The 23,107-nt window shown below is 42.3% G+C and overlaps 2 protein-coding genes across 7 annotated transcripts in view; one reads left to right on the forward strand and one right to left on the reverse strand.

The window, feature by feature from the left end:
- Positions 1 to 1,981: 1,981 nt before the first annotated feature.
- RABL3 (RAB, member of RAS oncogene family like 3) lies at positions 1,982 to 17,549 on the reverse strand. Its single transcript, XM_063352139.1, has 8 exons — positions 17,450 to 17,549; positions 16,946 to 17,037; positions 15,632 to 15,761; positions 12,599 to 12,713; positions 10,893 to 11,043; positions 10,093 to 10,164; positions 8,983 to 9,021; positions 1,982 to 6,366 (listed from the first exon to the last, which is right to left on the reverse strand). Exons 1-8 carry the CDS (start codon positions 17,493 to 17,495, stop codon positions 6,301 to 6,303), a joined length of 711 nt encoding a protein of 236 aa, XP_063208209.1. The 5' UTR covers positions 17,496 to 17,549; the 3' UTR covers positions 1,982 to 6,300.
- Positions 17,550 to 17,801: 252 nt separating this feature from the next.
- GTF2E1 (general transcription factor IIE subunit 1) overlaps positions 17,802 to 23,107 on the forward strand; it is a 54,254-nt gene continuing 48,948 nt past the window's right edge. For 2 of the 6 annotated variants that reach the window (XR_010073308.1, XM_063352150.1), the window contains exons 1-2: positions 17,802 to 17,862; positions 18,273 to 18,371. The gene's annotated coding sequence lies outside the window, so the exon portion shown is untranslated. Of the gene's footprint in view, positions 17,863 to 18,272; positions 18,372 to 19,050; positions 21,123 to 23,107 lie in introns of those variants that run through there. The other 4 variants (XM_063352161.1, XM_063352171.1, XM_063352186.1 and 1 more) reach the window with 4 other exon arrangements.

Below are 23,107 nucleotides of genomic sequence, written 5' to 3' on the forward strand. Positions count from 1 at the left end.
TTATTTACGAGCTTGTCTTGTATTCGACATCTTTATGAGAGAAGTCCATGGTGATACGCTGAGAAGGAATTACGCTGTGCAATTTCAGTAGGTATGGAACCAGGGTTTCTGCACATTGATAATCCCAAGGGGCACAACAAGCTGTGTCTCAGTGATATAATGGCAAGCCAGGAAAAATAAAACACAGTTGTGCATTTAATACTACTTGCAGCAGGGGTCGGCTAAGCAGTGAACTGCCCAAGCTAGATTTCACAGTCTCTTTTGCTGCCACAGATAGCTCTGATCATCTGAACCAACTTCCGTACAAACACACTGGGGTACTTTTCCTCAAAGCTGTGTTAAAGCACATCTTTCAGAAAACTGACAAAGCCCAAATGATGATAAATCTGCTTTTTTCCACTAGTTGTTTCAGGCGTTATCACTCTCACTGTTAGAGAGCTACCTCTAATTTCAAGATCCTTTTAGGCTTGGGTTCTGAGAATCACAGTTTATTGAAGCTTTGCCTGCACAACTGGAAAGTCCTTACGCTGCCCATATGCACATGGTTAGTGATGAAGACTCTCCTTAACTTCTTCATTGGGTTCTCATGTACCATAATGAAACATTTTCCCCATTTGCTGATCAGATGTTAGAATAAATCCACAGTAGCGCAAGTGGATAATAATAAAAATAATACTTCAGGTTTTGTTCTCCTTCCTCTCTTCCACCTGACACCTACCTGATGTTTTTTTCCAAAAAACAGTGTCTGTCTGAGGACCCAACGCACAGCACTGCAGGAAAGCACACCCTAAGGAAAGCTTTACCTCCGAGCGCTTTCTGGTAACTTGCCAGCCAGTGACAGGTTCATCAATAACGATAATGGCTTTTTGTCAAAGAAAACTGGCGCACTAAGCCACAGACATGCTCAACCCTATAAAGGAATCAAAGTAACTGGCGTCCTTGTAAGGAAAGTGAGACAGGAACATGACTTCTAATGGGAAGAGCTGGCTAACAAAAGAAATAGAAGGATTAAGCTCCCTTTGCTGAACAGCAGAAGCAGGTTTTCTATCGGTAAAGTCTGTCACCTCCTTATCAACTCAGAAACGAGGATTCAAGCGCCGACTTCATTATACCTCACCGAAAAGATCTGACTTGACTGCAGGCTACGACACAGCAGTTCATATCTCTTTTGTGATAAATGGAGCGTATTGCAGCTGCCGCTGCAAATATTTATGGTTGCACCCAAACCCCCATTACTGGTTAGGTTTCATACTCTTAAAGCCAGGGGCACCTTTGCTAAATGTTGCCGCAAGGAGCAGGCAATCCTGTTGCTACGAGAACAGAAACATATACTCAAGAATTTAAGGTTACTACTGTACACATGGGTTTCCTACTTTTCTGCAGGGAAATCGAGAGGGGCAGATTTGGGGGATTTTCCAAATTTAGGACATATTCATGCTTCTGACTATCCCCTCAGTCATCAAACTGGCCATAAATCAACCAGAAAGCTCTGCCGAGCCCTTTGGGAAGAGGGGAAGCTTATTAATATTTGCTATACACTTCACCTGTGTGGAAGTCTAACACAGCTCAAATGTACCTGACACCTGGTGGCATGAGCCACCTTCACTGACACCTCTGGTACACAGCACCTGAGTAAATATTTCTGCCTTGGAAATAACACAAAGAGATTGAGTAGCTCCGGTTTAAAGGAACCAGGTAAAAACTGCTTTGATGTGAAATGTGTGTGCTTGTGACAGACACCAGAGAGACAGACAGAAGGAGAGATGTAGGAAAACAGACAGAGACACATGGAGACAGGTGAACAGAGGGACAGAGATTGATATCAGGTGGTACAGCAAGAGAGACAAAGCATGGTGGAGGGAAATGGAGAGAAAAACAGAAGAAGAAAGGGGGAACCAGAGAGCAGAGTGGGGGGAGCACAGAGAGAGGGGTCTTTGTGACCCCTGGTGACGCAAAGGGATCAGACAGGTGGGACAGAAATTGGGAGAAAGGGATCTGGAGGAATGGGGGCATGGGTGGACAGAGGTAAGAGACAGAAGGCAAGACAGACAGAAGTGTCATAGAGGGCATGAGAAAGTGGGAGGGAGCAGAGAAAGGAAAGGTGAAACACAGACGGAGGAGTGAAGTGTGGCACAGAGACCACAGACCTGAAATTGGAGGTGAACATTTTTTGGGCAGCAGAAATAGGTGAGGTGCAAACAGCAACGCAACTGACTCCAGCTGCTCATGTAGTCCTGGTTCTGACAAGAAGCTAGCGCTTCCTTTGAAAAATAAATGTAACATCATCAACATACACGACTCAATTACACATCACTGTGACCTAAAAGGAAAAATTATACTTAACTATGGTTACCTGATGAGATATAAACAAATAAGATACTTAATCTGTACTGAAGATCTATTTGTATTAGAATAGCTAAGATGTTGGATTCATGGCACTACATTAACACAGGTGTAAGGCAACCAGTACACTCACACCCATGATCCAAAAAACTAAAAAGGATTTGGCTGGACAATGAATATTTGTCAACTTCTTTTTAGTGACAACTTAATACCGATGTTCAGACATTTTAAGATAGAAGTAAAGCAGAAGCACAGAAGGGATGTCGCAGCGAGTAATGGTAAAGTCAATGAGAACAGCTAGGGATGGTCATGCCACATCACCTGCTGGATGCTGAACATTTGATACACACCACAGCAAGTGCAAGATATTCTTGCTCTATACACACCAACAATATTGGTACAGCAAGGTACGGTGCTAAACTGGTGGCACTTGCATATGGTGCCACTATCCCTGATCAAAATACATATGTACCTAATCCCACACTACACCCAGTCAGCAGATTAATGGTGCCTGCAATGGCTTTCTGCCAGTTCCCATGGTTTATCTTATTTATAATTATCAGTCCATTCTGTCCCTCCATTACATTTAGGAAAACAGAAGCTACCACTCCAAACAAAAATCATACGGACCTATTTCAAGAGAGCTATAGTGCTCTCTTGCCTTGGTAAGTGCCAGTCAGGTAAACGTGAAAATGACAAAACAGGCATAGTGCAATTATCCAAACCCCAAGCATGGGAAAAAAACCATAAAATTTCAGGATTATACTTAAATGTAATTTGAATATGCTAATATCCTTAACTCGGCCCTGATGAAATACTGGAAGAAGAAAAGTAGGCAAAAATACATGGAAAAGCACACACAGGTGTTTTACACAGCAACCCATTATAATCTGGGACCAGGAAGGCTAAAGCATCGTAATCATGGTCAAATGGGTCTGCAACCATTTCTCAGGGCTACTGATGGAGAACAGCACAAAAATTTAGCCTTTACCCTTTAGAATTATAACCAAATGACAGCTACGTAAAGGATTTCAGTGCATTAAAACTAACAAAGACGGCCTACAGGAAAGACGGAGAGGGACTCTTTATCAGAGATTGTAATGATAGGACAAAGGACAACGGTTTTAAACTGAAAGAGGGGAGATATAGGTTAGATATTAGGAAGAAATTCTTTACTGTGAGGGTGGTGAGGCACTGGAACAGGTTGCCCAGGGAAGCTGTGGATGCCCCATCCCTGGAAGTGTCCAAGGCCAGGCTGGATGGGGCTTTGAGCAGCCTGGTCTAGTGGGAGGTGTCCCTGCCCATGGCAGGGGGTTGGAACTGGGTGATCTTTAAGGTCCCTTCCAACTCTAAGCATTCTATGATTCTGCGATTCTATCATTTGTTTATGCAGAACAGAGTTAAGGTTCGTGGTATCAGAATAAATACTGTGACAACACAAACAACATGAAACAACTCTGGTACTCGTTTTCTTCAAGTTAAACATCCAGACTAAAATTAAAAAGGGTAAACTCTTTAATTCCCAGTGTCCTGAAAGCACTACAATTTGACAAACAGATACATCAGAACCATGCCTCCAAGGAAGCATCCTTCGCTTTGCACAGGGGACAGTGAGACTGACCATGAAGTCACTTGTCAGCTGGTCATTTCAAGAATGGATGGAGATACCCTGGGAGGAGTTTTATGGCTCATAGCTGAATGAGTGAGCCCAGGAAGACTTAGCTGAGCCTAGAGCAGGAGCCACAGCCTCAGGCAAACTTCTCTCTCAATCTGCTAACCTGCTACCGCTTGCCCATGTGCTCTACTTTTCCTTGATACTACTCCCTTTATTTTCTCTCTCTCCTATCGTAACAGTATCTCTTTCTAATTTGCTCCTGGATACCGACTGCCATAACCTACAGTCCCACTGATGCACAGGACCTAGGAATTCTCTCCTCCTCCTGGAGCATGAACTGACCTTCATGAGATTTTCCATGTGAAGACTTTGTTTCTCCTTTGTGGAGCCTCAGGAGTGAAACGCACAAATACAGGTAAGCTGCAACTAGGGCTTATGCCACCCTACAGCATACTGAGCAATGTTCCTTTTTTTCATTAATTGAAAGGGGCTACTTTGGAGAGTTGCTTATTGCAAATCAAAGACCTGTGTAACTGTTGCTTCATGCAGCCTCTTATACTAAATGACCTCCCTTACTTTGCAATGCTTCCAATTCTCCCAAAACCATAGGGTGACAGAAGAAATAGGCCTAGCTTTCTTCTGTTCTGCAGTTCCTTGGTAACCTGAGGGAGCATAGTTCTACCTACCCTAAGACAGCACCTGACCTTGAAAAAATAATTCCAGCTTTTATTGTCAAGGGAGCAGAGAGACACATTGGTGCTGTCATGAGCTGCATAGCTCAGACATGGGTTATCTGCTATGAATATTTCAGTACCTTATTTTCCCCTGGTTATAAAGTAAAGGTAACCTAATAACCAATTTATACAGGCATCTAAAAAACTTACCGCAGTCATGTTTGCAAATGCTCCAAGACCTTTCTGGAAACAGCGTAAGGAAAAGCAAAGTATCCATATTTTTAATAAGTTTGACTGGTGCACCTAGCTGTCATTTTTGTGCCTGATTAGTGGCAATAAGCAGTTTTCCATTTATTTCCAGGCAGCTGCTAGAGAAGAGCTGCAGGCAGATGTAATCTGGAGACTGCAGAAGTCTGCTCACTGTCAGTTTCACACCAGCATTTTACTTTCTTCTATCCCCATTTATTATTAATCTGTATTTATATCTAACTCCAGCTCTTAGTTAGCCTTTGCCAGAGGCTTAACCATTAGAGATGACTGTGAGGAAGGAGGGGAAAGAAGAAACTGTGATAAATCAGGCTTTTACCACTCCATATAATTCTAGGGAGGTGAGAAACCATGCAAAGCTGGGGCTACTTAGGAAGACAACAACTTACACAGTAGATCAGACCAGGTCAAGTCTCCTTTATCCTTAGTACTAAATATGAAAAGGAAACAACTCTATCACAGAACTTTCCTTCTAATCATGCTCAGTTCCTACTTTTTACAGGCCTTTATATCCCTTCTAAATTTCTATCCATTCTAATTCAGAGGATGTTCTTACATTTCATGTTTTCTGAATCTGCGAAGCCCCGAGGCTCAGTAAGACCATGTCACATTTGTTCCAAATAAGCACTGTATAAAAACCATACTTTTCCCAACAGCTTTCAATGCACTGCCTTTTGATTTAAGAACAAGAACACACTCAATTATGAAAAGATAAACAGGAGTACCTGATTCACTTTGTCATCTCCAAAATAAACAATTTTAATTTAAGCAGCAGAATTAATACCATGTTTTCTACTCATAATTTTCTTTTTAAGGCTTCAAATCTTTTTTCATCTCTGCCTATTTCATTTATCCCTTTTGAATAGGGCTGAACAGTGTGTTCCAGGTGAGACACCACCATTCATTTAATGAAGGCATTCTATTATTTTCCAGACCATTTCTTATCCATTCTTACATTTTGCTCACTTGTTTTGTTCACTTTACCATAAATAAGAAGCCCACTCAGTGTCATCTTTCCTTTAGAGGTAAGATGAATGTAATTCATTGCAAAGACTGTCCATGAGTTTTCCAAAACGGAGATAAAGATGTCACGTATACTTGCTGTGTATGATAAAGTTTCCCACAGCAGCGCGAGAGGCATTCAATTTATGGCACGCTTTCCCCAAATGTTCCCATATATCCAGACAGTCTGCAATCCCCAGAAACACTGTAGGCTTCAAATTAGATTTTCGGAAATTCTTCCCCAAGTCTCTTCCAGTAAAAGTAGCTTCAGCAGTCTACTCGGCCAAAGCATAATACCGTTTTACTCTGCTTGACAGAGGCGTTATTGTCTTTAAGCATCCAGTCGAAATGGGAATGTTGTTAGGAACTTGGAGAAGTCATCTTCCACTTCTTCAGTGTTCAATCATAATGAAGGCTCTTCAGTGTTGCCCCTCCAAACCTTTTCCTTTCAGAGAAGCCAGGAATCTAGAGACAGGAAAGATAAGTCATCATGTCAGAATCAGCATGAGCTCCCTCTAGCCCACATTTGACTGCCTGTTACCAAGCCAACTGCAGCAATGCCTTCCTCTTCCACGTTGTCTCCAGAATCAGGACTAAAATGTTTCAGCCTACTGCTACAGGAGCACCGTCAATTAAACAAGACACAAAACCTGAGTATGGCTCATTTGTCCTATGGAGCTCCTTAATCCTTTTTGGCAAGGGTTACAATGAAAAGCTTAATTTCTTGGGCAAATCCTGAACGAGTTAATTACAGATTTCAAAGTCTGTAATTCAAATTCAGATTCAAATGCGTACAAGAATTTCTCTTCCACTCATTTTTAAAACTATAAAATAGTATTACCAAGTTCTATTAAACAGATGTTGAGACTTTACACCTTCTAACCTGAGACAGCAGCACTTCACTGATGGTTGAAAGTACAGTTTTAACAACTGCTGAAAGCTTTAAGAAAACCATCGGAATAAAAATGGCCACAACAATGCAAAGGATTAGCACTCCTGCTTTTGCAGCCAATCTGTAGAAACTGCTTACACCGAGACAATGAGTGCTTGCGAAGAAAATCTACTTGAAACCATCAGAAGCTTCTCTGGCTTAACGGTATTTCAAACAGATCTGCGATCCAATGCACCTGTGAATCCCACAGAAGAAAGAGATGTACTGCTTTCTAATAGGTATGTCTGTCCTATTGGTGGCATCATAAAACTATTTGATGACAGCCCAGAATAACTTCTAAATATCTAACCACATACAAACAGAAACAACAGACCCAATAAACACACCCTCCCAAAACAATTCCACACAGTATATTAAAATGGAAGGTGTCAACCAAGCACTACAAATCACGCCAGGAGAACATGGGCATGTATGGATAGTATGGGACGAAAATGTAATTTACAATACCAAGCAGGTATTAGGTTACACGCTTCATTGGTAAACTGAGAAAGCTAAAGAGCTCACCCAAAATAAAAATCCACCAAAACGCCCACAATTTAAATTTAGTTAGGGTTTTCCGGCACAAAACTCAAACAGATATGCAAGGTATTCATTCAGGAATTGTTTTGTTCATCTCTGAAAAGCAATCATCTCTAAGGGAAAAATCAGGCAGATTTTGCACAAAGTTGTATCTCATCAAAACTGCTTTGGGAATTCAAAAAAGAAAAATGCAATCATTATAACTAAAAAGTAGCAGGACACCGTAGCTAAAAACTTATCTGCTTTAGCATTTTTTATATCAAAGTCACTAATTAAGAGTAAGAATTATTTATCAGAGATCTGATCAAAGTCATAGCTAAAAACAATTTGAAACTTATCATTCTTTTCATCCTGAAGAAGTCTATAATAGAAATACCTCAAAACACGAGTGATCGAAGAGACCTATTGTAGAAAACCCACAAACACATTTGTAAGATTTACATTAAGTAGATAATTTCAAATAATAACATTAAGAGGTTATAATGAAATCTCCAGTTCCAATTTGGATTTTGCCTCTTTAAATATGACTGTCCACTACATAAGATTTGTTTTAAGCTTTTGAGCTGTTTTCAGTGAGGCAGATGAAAGTAGTCCTCAGAAGGCTGTAGTCTTTGGCGCGTGGCCATAAGGAATATAAAGTTAATCCCTAGCTAGCCACTAAAAACGATCAAATAAGAAAAATAAAAATCATGCGTCAAAGACAACCAGCACACAAGCAGATTTCTGCATTAAGCTATTATCCCCATGAAAGGGAGACTTCCTTTCACTAGAACGTGGGAAGGAGGGAGAGGGGAGGAAAAAAGGCATCATGCAGAACTGAAACAGGAAAAAGCAAATTTATTTTTAAAAAGCATTTAAAAACACTCAGAGAAAGTAAGCATTTTGTAATTCGTGACTATTTTTTACCCCGCTCTCCCTAAGGGGCTTTCAGCACGGCTACATCTAACCATACATTCAATTGTATTTCAGTGGTGCTATTCACGGCAATTTGCAAGCACCTCACAGACGGGGTAAGTGGAACCTCACTATTTCCTGCACGGTAGACTGTGCATGGGAAGGTGGGGGGCACAAGAAGTTAAAATGGCTTGCCCAACCCAGGACAGTAATTTTTCTAATTCTTTACTAACTGTATTGAAAACAGCTAATTCTGCCATTTAGAAATGAATTACAAGCTGGTATCATTACTGCCATTTTCCTTGTGGCTCCACTGGTTCTATGAAAACTACCTGTGCAAAACATAAAATGCTAGTTCCAGCTGTGCAAAAAAAGCCTTTTCTTTGACCTTCAGGACAGCATCTCTGGCCTAATTCTGCAATCAGGCAGTCTGAAGCTGACAGATCTGAAAGAGATTATATTTGCCCATTTTACCTCACTCTTGCAACTTCTACCATGTTAGAATACTTAATTATTTCACTGCCAAATACTTCAGCTGACAAGTCAGCCATTTTTCTGTCTATCCAAAATTGCTGTGCTCCCACATATTTAAAAACTCAGTTACCAGCATAGATTATCATTTAAGTCACATGAAGCCCATGTTTTATACAGGACTCTGTCAGCAGTTCACATTACGCAGGGAGAAACAAAGCAAAAGTGGAAGAAAAATGACAAACCTGATTGCCATCTCTTAAGAAGTATCTCTTCTCTATGACCTGGGAAAAACAGAGAATGATCTTAGTTGGCACAGCATACGCATAACCTCAGATTTCAATCAACATTTCACATGTAAGCACCAAAACTCACGGCTAACTGGGACAAGGTCTGAACCCACATGTCCTGCTCCAAGCCTGCTGCTTTAAGTGCAATGCTCTACTACTAATAGAAGGAGTTGCCACTTCCAGCCATTCTTAGTAAAGCTGTGTTGTCCTCAACTGCTAGACACCTAACTGAATTAGCCCTCTTTAGTAATGGAGATGATGGTTTGGGTGTCTCCTTATTGCATCAGAGTCAGTTATTCCCACCCCTCTCTGCAGGCGCAGCAGTTCTGAGTACCAGCAAAAGCTGACTCTGCAGGTGCATAACAACTCCAGTGGCTCCAAGGAGCCCCTGGCCATAGGTGAAGCTTGAGAAGAGGTAGCCCAACTCAGCCTCTGAGAACGATGCACAAATTGTCTGTGCTGAAGAAGACCTATGGAGGCAGTACCATTGATCCAAAAATCAAAAAGTGGTTTGTATCACCCTGTACAATCTACACCCTCCTCTGAAGAAAATTCAGGCCAAATTTCTTCTAAAGCATGACCTGTTACAGGAGGTGATCTGCTCCACTATGATCTCTTTGTCCAGGGTATGCTTAAACCAGAGCATTCCCCTTTTGTCATTTTCACAGTTGGCCTTGATGCTCTCTTGTGCAGGAAGGGAGAGTAATATGCCCAATTTCTTAATTCCTACCAGGAGCAACAGTGTCTTGTACTCCCCACGTTGCTACCTCAGCACACTGCAAACCTTCTGGCCTGCCAAAGGACTCCAAAAGCACATGCAGAGTGTCTTTGCACATTTGTGAGATTTTTTTCATTGCTCTACCCACATCAAGAATCAAACCGTCAAGCAGATCAGCTATTTTCTGGAGGTTTCCAAAAGCAGATTAATCTTTGGCCTCCCCAGATCTGGCTTGAACCAACTCAAAAAATGGAACACGAAAGGAGCAGCTAACTGTTGTTCCACATTCAAATCACGAATGGCGTTCAACATATAGGATAAAACATAATTTAATTGACTTGGCTTACCTTATCAAAAAACCTGCTTAGTTTGACAGCATTGGATGAGCCTGCAGCCAGGTAACGAGGATTGGTGCAATCCTAGAACACACAAAAGGCAACAACAAACCGAGCGCAAGGAGATCAATGCAAGGAAGCCATACACATGGAAATCAACATACCCTTTCCCCTGACACATGCACATGCAATCAGCTAGGGAAAACACCGTGTATCTGCTGATTTCTGCTCCACAGTCATCCGAGAGAAAAAGCCAACTTCTGTTCTACGAATCAACCGGAGAATTCTAAGTACTCCACTATGCGCTCCACGTATTCCTTCTGCCACCAGCTATACAGTCAGCTAATACTTTATACAGCCTACACATGAGACCGTGCGTGCATGTGTATGCATGTGTGTGTATACACGAGCATTCACACAGCACATGTATATTTTTATACATATATACACACACACAGACGTTATACATACATATATACATATATAAATAAAGTGACCTTGATGATTCTTTCAAAGATAGTCTGTGTCAGAACTAAGAATAGAGAAGAGAAAATTTAACTCACAACCATCAATTCTAAGCTTTGGTGATCTTACCCAACATCCCCTATACCTCCCTATAGTGAAACAAAGATGATTGTTTCATCAAGCAAGAGGGACGGACAACCAAAGTGTGCATGACTCCAGCACTGCGAGCGTCTCATTTACTGAGAAAATCTCCAAAAGACCAATTTTTGTAACAGTCTCTTTACTTACTAAAAATCAGACTCACTCCTGTATAAAAGCAAAATAACACTGGTGACAAGGATACTAACCAAATTTATCTCTTCAGCATTGAAATCCTCAGCCAAGAAAGCTGTTCTGGTCAAAACTTCATTCCGCTTAGTTTCTGGGATCTGATCCAGCTTAGTTCCTATTACCAGCAGTGGAATCTGGTTATCAGCAAACTGCTCGCGGTCATAGTCACTGATGAGGGAAACAAATATAATGCTGAATAAAGCATTGGTCATGTAAGTGGGCACAGAGGTGCCATCAGCTCCCCTGTTCCTTTCAAATACTGGTCATTTATTTATTAATGGTCATTATTTGTTTAAGTGAGAACGTGCTATATCTGTAAATTAAAGAAGGGCTTCTGCATCTAAGTCACTACACAGGAACTGAAAGGAAAGAGAAAAGAAACCACGAGTTGGATTTCTTCTCTGCACAGATGAACGGCAGAAGAAATGCTAACACAAGCAGGAAAGAAAGAGGAATTCCAGTATTGCACCAACCGTACGCAGCCACCAGAGACAGATCAGGGAGCTGGCACCTCTGAACATCTAAACTTCCTACATACATACACTTTTTAAAAAGGGACAATGAAATAAATTGCAACTATGAAACACTACCCCTTTCCACCTTAGACCAAAGAGGGCTGCAATAACAATTGTGTGGTGTCAAGTTACTAATTCTTCTACATTCAAGTAAAGGTAGCCACCATAAGCTATATTCCAACAAGCCTTGATTCAGATATGAATAATGATCAAAGACAGCCTTTATAAAATAGATAATATCGCAATTAAATGTCATCACAAATCCAAGTTCAAATCATTCTCCTCAACTAAGATAATCACTTGTCTTTCATTTTTACCTAAAACAAGCTTTCTAGAAAGTAATTTTACAGCGAACAGCAACAACTTAACCGAGCAATTGCTAGTGGCTGAGCATCTGTCGCTGACAGAAGTTAAGCTTTTGAAAATTAAAATGATTGTCAAAAACCTGCATGTGGAAAACCTGGAGGAATTGGCAGTTTATATAGTGCAAACCCTCCTTCCCTTCTCCCATGTTTCTACCGAAACACCTGCATACCAGCATAGGCAGAATAGCAATTGATATTCTTCCCACGAAAAGCTACTCCTTATTATTGCTTCCCTGCTCATATGTGAGGTTGATCAATGATCTTAAAACCTCCCTGACTACATGTACAACAGGAGCACTGAGGCACAGGAGGAAATACTTGATATGATGTTGGAAAGCTAATTATGAACATGCTGCTTAAGCAGAGTTTTCTAAGCCCTTTTTTTAGCCTGAAATAATTCCCCCACTGCCCCAACTGAAAAATAAAGGGAACTTCCTCAGTTTTAGTGCACGGACAGATAGCCTTTTGGAACGGAGTCATATCCCATGACACTTCCTGATGCTTTGCACATCTCAGTAGAGACACACGTCTTCAGGTATCAGGGACTGGACCCACTCTCACAGAGGCCTCAGACAAAAGAAAGACACAGTAAACATCTTTTCCCTTAAAGCAAGGTCTCTGCCACACAGTTCAGCAAACTACTGGCAGAATGGCCTGATTGGCAGCGTAAAACAAAAAGAACAGCAATTTTCTTTGATACCTCCCATTTGTTTCCTTTCTTTCTTAAAAGTCTAGGCACACCTAATTTTGTGCAGACTTCAAGTAGCCTTAGAGATGAACAAAGACTTCCACAACAGCTTGGAACTACTATGTCTTAACTCTGCACATATGTTTTTCACTTACCCATTTGTCACAAGAACTCCTGTTGGAGCAACATCTCTGTTGAGTGCTTCCAAAGACCAGCGATACAAATTCTGGGATGATTTCTTGTTGGTTAAGTCATGCACTAAAATTATCCCTAAAGTAAAAGAGAAGGCAGCAAGATGCTATTTAATGATATATATTTTTTCCTTATCTTCCAAAATGACATCTGCAGGTTGCCAGATATCTGAGAATGAAGAAAGGGAAGAATAACCGGTTCAGTTACAGTGAATGCGTAAAGCTGAACATATCAGGATGCAACAGTTCTTTTAAAGCTGCTTATCAGGAATTGGATAAGAGCTAAGAGAAAAATCTCATGAAAGGAGGAAACGAACAGCCACGTCAGGGTTTAATCTGCAAGAGGCTTGCAGGCATTCCCTGATTCTGCTCTGTCTAGTCCTAATGATATTGAAACTCTATATTATTGTAGCAGAGAATTTTGCCTTTCTGTTTTGACTAATTGGTAAACATAACTCTTTTTGTCACATCATCTAAGAAATCTAAAGGTTCTTTCTTTGTTTCAGAGCTTAGAGAGCACTATTGCTTTCCTGCATTTTCAAGAACTAATGCTATATACTTGGGGAGGTATCAAAAGGGGAAACAGACTCTGATGAACTTTCACAGTCCACCAAATGGCTGGTAGAAACATGAACTATTAAGATTTCATATATTTAAGATTAAGCTTCTAGCACTTTTCATTACCATGATCCTTCAGAATGTAAATTCTGAGACAAAAAAACAGCCAGCCAAACCTCCTAGCTGTGCTATTAGCAGACACCCACTTCTGATAACCACAGTTCCTAACTCAATTACCAACTCCTGCTAGCAAATTTCTTCTATTTATTCACACCTTCTGTAACCTGTGGAACGTTCCCACTTCCTCCAGACGTCAAGCCATCATTAATTCAAGGACAAAATGGAATTACACCCCTTATCTTCAGGATTCATTCTCAACACACTTCACAGTCCACAGGTGGAAAAAACTTACTCATTTAATCTTTCACCTTAACTCCCAAAGGTGCCACCCACTGTACACATTATGAACAAACCACATTTCCACAAACATTCTTCACTACCCCGCACAACTGTGCACAGACTTTCCTATGAGATTTCCCAGGATAACAGAACCATAGCCCTGTTTCAAAGCATTTATCTGAGGAACAACATAAAAAGGCAACTCAACTGCGTGTCCACCCCCAGTGTAGGCAGAAAAAGCCTGATACAATATAACTTGGCCTACAGCAACAGATTCAGAAGCACTGCTGCATAATCTGCGAGAAACACTCTCCACCTCCAGACACTCTTCCCCAGTTATGTTTTTGATAGGGCAGTTCTCTTATCTGCTTCAGTGAAAACCTACATAGTTAGTTGCACCAGCAGAAAAAGGCTATGTCAACATCAAAAAAAGGCAGGCAGGACCAATGACTACTCAAAGAAATGTTCCTCCCCCACTAGGGTCTGCAAGCCACAGCCTTACTGCCTAGTCACTGTCCTAGACTATCATGGCCCACACACCAGATGCAGGGACACCAAAGCTGAAGATATGCAGTAGAACCAAAAGCAAACCACACCTAACCTGGTCAAAAACCAGGTTATGCTGACAGCCTGCACAGATGCTGCCATGACCAAACATTAACTGTCTTTTGATCTCTGATTTTTCAGACCACTGCAAGCCCAGAAAGCACAAGCAGTCAGGCAGAAGGAATGCATTCATCTTCTCTTCTTGAATCACCTCTAACAGAGGCAATTTGTGAGACAAGCTCTAATGAAGGAATTAGTTTAACGAAAGAAACCAGAGCCAAGGCTAACTACCAAAGTCAACAGTTGTCATACGTAAGCTGCATAATAGCATCTTTTGGACAGTGGAGATAAATAACTCTATTTTAATAATGTCATCAATTATAATTCAGACACATAAGTTCAAGATTTCATCTCCTAATGGGCTGTTCTAGGATATTTCCAAGTCTGACCCACACTCACTGGCATACTGTGAATATGGCGTCAGAAGAAATAAATTTCTTTCACATACCAAATAGGCTTGCTTTGGGGCACACCTCAACTCAGATCTTATTTGCAGAGGTCTGGTTAACACTATAAGCAAGAGGTACCTACACACAGTTTTCCTCCTGGGAAAGGAGGAAGAAATAACTAGTTAAATAATCACAGAGCAAAAATGTTTATTGTATGGCTTAAGAGATTATTTAAAGGCCCTCAAATGATTGGGAGCAAGAAAAGAGAATCAAACGGAACATTTGAGACAGATTTTCAGAAGCGGTTGTTCATCTGGTATACATCTATTTTTAGTGAACTGTCCTTGGATGCCAAAACGTAACAATTGAAATATTGCATTACTATATTCATACTCTCTTCTTTAGTCTTATTGGTGGTACAGATGAACTACTAAGGCCTTTAAGTCAGTATCTCAACAGAAGGCACAGAATACTACTCTCTATTTACATTAAGTTGCAAAATTCAATTATTAAAAATAATTTGGCAAATTAAATGAGCAAGATGGTTATCAGCATATTGCAATTTTATGGGAGAACAGTTCAAATTTGCCAGGGCAGGATGTAACAATCAAAGTTTATATAAATTCAAATAACGATTCCCCTGCTGTAGGTTTTGAAAGTGAACAGACAAGAAAATATAAATCATACTTCTGCATGTGTACCAGGACCGGAAAGGTGAAGTCAACCTTTATGTCTGCAAGCGTAGCTGGAAGGGGCACCACTGCAACTTCAAAGACTCCCTGTTGCACCAGTTGCACAAGACTGAAGTGAAAGGCTGATGAACCTTACCTGCACAGGTTCGCCTAAAATAGCTTTTCTGTTGAAAATTGAATCCATAAAATTCTGCCTACAAATGGTATCAGTTTTTTTGCTGTATAAATTTACCGGAATCAGAAAAGAGAACAGTATAACCCTCAGCCAGACTTAAAGGAATCCCGCTTCAGAATCAAGAGACAGCTCGTAACTGAAACAGTGACAAAACCAGACCTACACCATGCAAACTTACCATTCAGCAAGTTATAAAATACTGCTCGTGTGCTTTTCACACTAGTGGCACTACCCACTGAACCTCCAACATCCCACAGCTCAATGTAGTAGGTCTTCTCCTCTGGAGTCCCTTCTTTGTAGTCATGGATCTGATGAAAAATTCACATCACAAGTAATGACAGCACCAGCTCACAAGAGTTAATCCACACAACACTTACACATTCAGCCGAAAGGATTATTGTACTTGGACAAAAATTTGCAATTCTCATGTTGACACCATTGCAAATCTCTCAAGTAGAAGAGAGAGGGAATGAGTCCAGCAGTGGCCACTGGATACCACAGCTCTTATATGAGATGGAGCTTGGTGGTCATCAGAGAGTATCCTTTCCATCTCAATATAAACAAACCTAACACCTCATGATGTGCTTAGAAATAGCATGTTGCAAAAGCTGATGAAAAAGTAAGGTCATAACTTCTTACAGTTGTTAAGACTACATATAGTACTGCAAGAATATTAACACAGATGACCACACTGGATTCCAACTGACCACATCTTTTTCCTCTCCAAATTCTCATTGACAGCTCAACTGAATTAATCAATTAACATTTTTTGCCCCAGGATCTGCTAGGTAGTTCTGCTCCACAGTCAAACAGGAGTGCCATGTTTCTTTCCCCAAATTTTAGAAATGTATTTCAGCATGCTTTGAGGTGAAATGACAGGATCATTCCTAACCTATGCCGATACATTTCGAGGAGAATGCAGCAAAGAGCTATGAAGGAAGAAAGCCTTTATCACCAGCACATGAGAACTGTAGGTTGGGCCAAAAACCTATTAGATTAATATCCTCACGCCTCTAATCGCAGGTCCTGCAATAAGCAGAGGGGAAGAGCGGAAGAGCAGCAACCCTATGGTCATGGTCAGCACCCTCAAATTAAACAAGCAAATTGTTTTTCCCCAATATGTTTGGCTGACAATTTAGCTGTGTGTTAAGTGTTTCTCAGGGAAGTGTGGTTTAAGTGCTATGCTTTCTGACTTAAACTGGCCAGTCCGTGACTTGTAACACGCCCGTGACCACTGCAGCAAGGAGAAATGCCACGAATGACAAGTATCTTGTTCGCTTTTGACGAGCTTGTAAGGTCAAAACTTGCTCAACACAAGCGCTCGGCTCACTTTTCATAGTATTTGTTTCAAAAGATTATATGCTTAGCAAAAGAAAACATCAAAACACACCTCCTTCTGGGGTGGAAAGTAATGAAAAGAAGAAAAAAAATGTCAAGGCCCTTCCTTTCCACTGTAAGCTAGGGCTACCAAGAGGTCGGGCACGTCACCTACTCGAACATCCACCGAGCAGCCCACGGTCCAGGATGGGTTCCCCAGCACCTGGTTTTGGCATAAGAGGTGAACAAGCGAAGATTTTCCGACACCTGCAAGTGCACACAAGAGGACAACTCCTGGGAGGCCACCCAAGGCAGGTAACAGGGCCGTGAGGTGACGGGGCAGCAGCACCGACTAAAAACCACAGTCCCGCCGCCACCGCCCTTCTCCCAGTAGCGGCAGGTAATGGCCAACGGTCATCGGCCAATGGCCAGCGCCCAGCGGCCGGGGCAAAGCGAGGAGTGAGGGAGCAACGACGGCCAGCGGGGTCGCCGGCACTGCTCGCCCCAGGGTACGCGACGGGAGGCGGGCAGGGCCTCAGGGAGGGGTGCGCGGGACAGGGAGCAGGAGGCTCCCGGTGGGTGTCGGCGGCGGGGCCGGGGGAGGGAGCGGGGCGCCGCGCATGCGCCGCCCGGCACCTCCGGGGCTGGGGGGGAGCGGGGGAGAGGGAGGGAGACTCACCGGAATCGCCCAACACCAGCACCTTGACCCTGTCCAAAGCCGCCATCTTATTCTACCTAGCAACAATACCTCCCTCTCCCGGCGCCACCAATCGCGGCGCACGCTCCTTCCCCTTCATTCCACCCATTGGCTGGCTGCTCGAGGGGGCGGTGCCGCTTTCACTCTTGATTGGTCTAACTCATGTGAGGGCGGGAACGGCGGGGCTTTCTGAGAACGCGATTAGCTCATTTTCCTGTCGCTCACCGAGAGGGGTGACCAAGGGCCACGGAGGCATGGTACTGCGCATGCGCAACAGCCCGAACGCTGTTGGGCAAGGTGCCCTGCTGACGTCACAGCCGCGCGCGGCAGTGACGTACCCTTGCGGCGCCGCCGGAAGCGCCGCCTGGAGCGGGGAGAGCTGGAAGCGGTGGCAGGTCAGTGCCGACCCCGGGGGTGGCGGCGGCAGCAGCGGCGGCCTTGTCCGCTCACTGTCCGCCCTGAGGCGCCAGGATGGCCCTGCCGGGTTCCCCCCGCTGCCGTCCCGTCCCGTCCGAGGCTGGGCGCCCCCTTTCCGCTTCCCAGGGGCCCCGCCGCTCTGGGCGGCGGGTACCTGGGGCCTGCGGAGACCCCTGTCCCGGCCCTCCGTCCCTCCCGTCCAGCTGTGCGTGCGCGTGTCGCTGCGGGGCCGGGCACGCCGGCACCGCCCGCAGGAGTCTGTGCCTCCCCGCACGTTGTCGGGCTGGGCCCTGCCCCGGGCCCCTGCTTCGGCTCCGTACCCCACCGCCTGCCTCTGCTCTTGCGCTGTTTGTGAGGGTTTTCTCGTTTGGTTTTTTTTTTTTTTCAGGAGGTACTGCTGAGCCCTCGTCAAGTCTCTTGTCCTACAGGAGCCTACACAACTGGATGTTTAAAGCTCACCGCATAGAAGTGGGTAGGGAACAGGAAGGTGTGCAAATAGCATAAAGGATTCTCTGCTTCACTTAGCTTTAAAGTGTAATCTGCTACTATAGTCTAGGAATTCTGTGCAATTTCTAATTTGAAGGAAGCTGCAAGATTATGGGAATCTGAAAAGTAACTGACGTGACAAATCTAGCTCAGTTCTTTTTGCCAGGCTTGAGCATTGGTTGAACCCATGCAGTGAAACCATTCAGTTCTCTATGTCAGCAAGATACTTTCTTTCTGTTTGTTAGTTTTCATCTGGCTTCACAGGCTTGCTGGTTCCCTGAGAGGCAGATGAACATCACATCTTATAATGGCACTAAACTGTTAAACAGGTCCAGCTGTGCAACAAATGACTTGGAATGAATAAGGAAGATCAGCATTTTGAAAAGGGTGTTCATCAGTATACATTTAAAGCATATTTTCATAAAATATAGGTAGGTTAGTATTTTTCAGCCATGAAAGGTATTATCTTCTCTCATCTCCTGCGCTTGGATCCTCTCGCATCTGCTGGTTCAGTTGCTCATCGGACTTTTCCACTAGTCAATTCAACTGATGAAACTGTTGAAAAACCTAGTAAAAGGAGGACAAAGGAAAAAAAAAAAAAGAAAGTGGTACATTTCTGCCATTTAGTGATGCAAATTGGTACACAGGCAAGTCTTGTGAGTGCTAGAGCTGGCAAGGGAGACAGCAGAGCCGTGTGCTTGAAAGAGGGGCAAATACCCTTCCGGCAGCAATACAGGATGATGGGAGTTTCAGTCCTACCTTCCTTTGAGATACTATTTACAGCTCGCTTTCACACAGGATGCTTTAGGGAATTCTGGGCAAGAAACTACATGAGTTAAAACTATCCAGTATCTTTATTATTTAGTTTCTCTGTTTCTTAATGGCTTACATCCACAGTATGTATCCCTTTTTGCTACCCCCGATTAACTAAAACTTTTCTGAACCTAATACTTTCATAAATCTTTGTGTTACTGCTTCCCTGAATTTCTGAGAGTCAGACAATATCACTCATGTTATCTGTCATGATGAGGAGTGTGGTCTTCCAGGTCTCATTGAATCCAGGATATGAAAAAGAATTACTACTTTCTTCCCATCAGAAACTTAACAAGGAATGCTGGAGTTAGGCCCACTGTACTTCAGTGTAATCATGACTTCTTAGGCTTGATATTTGTAAGAAATGCTCTTACTTTTTTCCTTTAAAAAAAAAAACCAAACTCAAAACCTTACAGCTTTGTTCTGTAAGGGGCAATGCGGAGGTTTCTCCAAAATAATAGACATTCTTCTGCTGGTGTACATTCAAATCGGAGTGTAAATTCTAAGCGTTTCTGATGTCCACGGTTAAAATGTTCTAGTGGCTTCACATTGCAGTTGATCCAATTGCACATCTTTGCAGCCCCATGGGGATGCCTCACTCTTCTACATCCCTAGCCGTGTTTTCTTTTCTCTGCTTCGTGTGGACTCTAGTCTGGTAACATAAATGATTCGGTTCTTGAACTTTGCCCCCTTGCCCTCCCTTTAAAATACATTAGTTTTTTGCCATGTTAATTCTTCACTTTTTTTCAACTTGATTCACCTTGCTACGTGAATAGGCAACTGGCAAAATCAGCACAGAATGGGCAGGGGTTGTGGCTAGAGGCTGGGAAGGAAAAGAAAGACTTCTTTATGGAAGGGTATAATTTGACTTAAGCTGTAACAGGAAACTTGTACCTTCACTATTCTAGCCACCAAGACTGGCCTTCAGTAAATAGTGCACTCCATTTTTGTCTACAGCTGCAATTATAAGCAGTTTGCTGTTGTGTATTTGAAGTACTTCTGAGTACTACATCTGTTTGTATACATGCACATAGGTAGCCCTTTAACTTACTGACATCTTGCTATCGTTACGCGACGTTTAGATTAAGAATGTGATTGGGAATTACATCCTGAGCCTGAATTGTTCAATTTCTGCCATGTGCAGTCAGGCCTTGTGGCCATATCATGTATGGTTCCATATATTTTTACTTGTGAAATTAGGTGAAAAAGTTGTAATTTCAGCCAGACCCTTCAGGCTTTCTATGTGCAGCTGTAGCACAACTTTTCACCTTAAGAGAAGAAAACCCTTTGATACCTGTGGCCTCCTGGTTCCCGTTTATGGAATGCCAAATAGAAGGCAGACTTTGAGCGAAAGCAGGTTGTTCTTTTCTCCTTTAATACTTCAGAGCAGGGCTTGCAATGAAAATATGTGATTTCTCATCAAGATGTAGTACAGGAGGAAGGCTGAGCAGCAGTGTTCTTGAAGTCTCCAGGGGATGGAATTCAGTAAGCTTTTGGTAAAATGCCAGAAGACTGTGGGTTTGCAACTGAAGTGGAATAAAGGCAGTTCTGGATAATAGGGACATGTTGCACAGATCATCCACTCACTACAGAGAAAGGCAAAAAAACCATCCATACTTCAAAATGGAAGATTCTGTGCCATTTTCCCTTTTCTGGAAAGGACAGCTAGTGGCTGAGATGACATTGTACAGGCATCTAGAATCTTGATGGCATGTCTTCCCACTGTAGTTCTGAAATGTGTGCCCTCCTTCCCTCTACTCGGGAAGATTCAGAATCGCTTCTCTCAGCTTAACCTCATCGTACTCTGGAAGACAGAATTTTAAATTTTATTAGAGTGACAGACTACAAAACTAGGATCTGGTGTTTACAAGTGACTGCTGGAGTGGGATATGCTATACGCTGGCTCCCGGAAACCTGTCATACTTGGCCACGTTTACAGGCGAGGGACTCTCTTCTTATAATCTGATTTTGACTTTTTCCTGGAGAAACTGTGTCGGTGGTGTAAGCAAATAATTTTTTTTGCCTTTAAAAAAATATTTTGGCAGAAGCCTGCAGAAGTGTTTTCCAAACAAATCTGCAAAACCTGATCTCAAAGATTTAGTGAAAAAGAGCACTAACAATTTAAATTAGGTGTGGGGGGAAAACAGGAAGCACCTTTCCAAGTGTAAACAGTATGTCTGATAGACCCAGGTTTCCAGCCAATGCTCCAACTCCCAAGTTTTCATCCAAAAGAGATCTGGGGTGTTGTATACCCAAGTGATTCTGAAGAGTAGTCTGCTTCCTTTTTCAAGATCCTGCGTATAAAATGTTTACCTTGTCAAATATATGAACAGTGAGACTTAGTTTTTTTGAGGTAAAGTTACTAGTGGAATCAGTATAAGCCTCAAAGTTACATGTTAAAACAATGTGATGATCATTTCCAGTATTAGATAAAAATTCAGGTTAATTTACTGTCTGACTCACGTTTTCATGACTTGTAGTTCTAATTTCATCTACATTGTGGCTTCTAGGTATCACCTTTTTAGCACTTGTCATTTTTTGACTCAGCTTTAGAGAGGAAAAGCGGGAAAGAAGAGGTCCAACATCCTTAGCACAATTCCTGTTAGAGTTCACAAAAGAATTCTTGAAATCTTTGTAAATAGAGAAGAAGAGTTCAGTTACTTTGATGCTGCATCAGGAAAGTCCTGGCTAATGGAGATGTTTGGTGCATTGAATTTCTGGCTTCTATGTGGTCTTTGGTCCCATTATATTGAATGGTTTTTTGCCGTCCCTTGCTCTCCTCTGGATTTCCTTACTGACAGCCTAGTTATGCTCAGTACTGATACCTCATGCATTTTACTCAACCTGAGGTATGATCGCGATTTTTGTGGGCTGTACCCTGATTTCCTTAATCCAACAGATGTGCTTGTATTGTGTCGCTTTCAGTCTTTCTTCCCAGTGTTGTCTCTTTTAGCCATGTCAGTATTTATTCTTATGTTTAGAGGAATTGTTTTAAAAAAAACAAATGTGTATTTAGGGTTGCTGTCCTACTGTGATAACATAGACAGATCTACTTTCCTGCTGTACCTGTAATACTGATTTGTATTCATGTAATTACGCAGAACCATTCCGCAACAGCTGTGTCTTTTAATGAAGCTTATGTTTAAATTTTGAAATTTTTCATTTGGGTATTTCTGAATATCATCCTGTCCAGTGTGCTTTATTGTTGGTGCTGTAGGTGCTTACTGCATAGTGATTTATCTTGGCCGTTGTTTTTCTTTTGTTTTTTCCCTGATAATGTCCCTCGATGTTCATACATTATTAAGGTCAGTACAGACATTATTATGAAACAGATGCACGTCCATTAAAATCTTGTTAGGAGATGTTATCATATTTCTATGCACGCGTAATTAATTCAGGCTTGACTTACTGCTTCGATGGAAGGTGAAGTCACTGCCTAAGGACGCAGTGGTAAAGTCCCCTGCTTTTGAATCAAACTGATATTCTTGTGGCAGTGGACTACCACTCGTGAGCTAGTTCACTGTCTGTCTTGCCCGGTGAAAGGCGGTAAGGATTTGGAGCTCTTATTCTGTAGCCTGGGATTCTTCATGGCAGGGTGGCCAGATGTCAGCTTCTCTTAGAGAAACAATTTGTTAGACCTTGGCCTAGTCAGGTCTGGAGTGGTATATGCTCATTCTCATGCCGTTGTTCTGTATCACCTAATTTACTTGAGAACGGGATTATCAAGCATGATGTTGCAAAATATGTCCTTCGTCTGACCATACAGATCTTGTTCAAGGCCTTGCTGGCATTAGGCCTCAATGTAGTATAAAACCTGGTGTTTGCTGAACATGCGCCAGTGCTCGTTTTCAGAGCTAGGTTAGTTGTGTTTAGCATTGTTGACCCTTGACAAGGGTGGGTTTTGTTGTCTTGCCTTTTTTTTTT

Source organism: Chroicocephalus ridibundus, chromosome 1, assembly GCF_963924245.1.
Source record: "Chroicocephalus ridibundus chromosome 1, bChrRid1.1, whole genome shotgun sequence".
In the NCBI taxonomy this organism is placed as follows: Eukaryota; Metazoa; Chordata; class Aves; order Charadriiformes; family Laridae; genus Chroicocephalus; species Chroicocephalus ridibundus.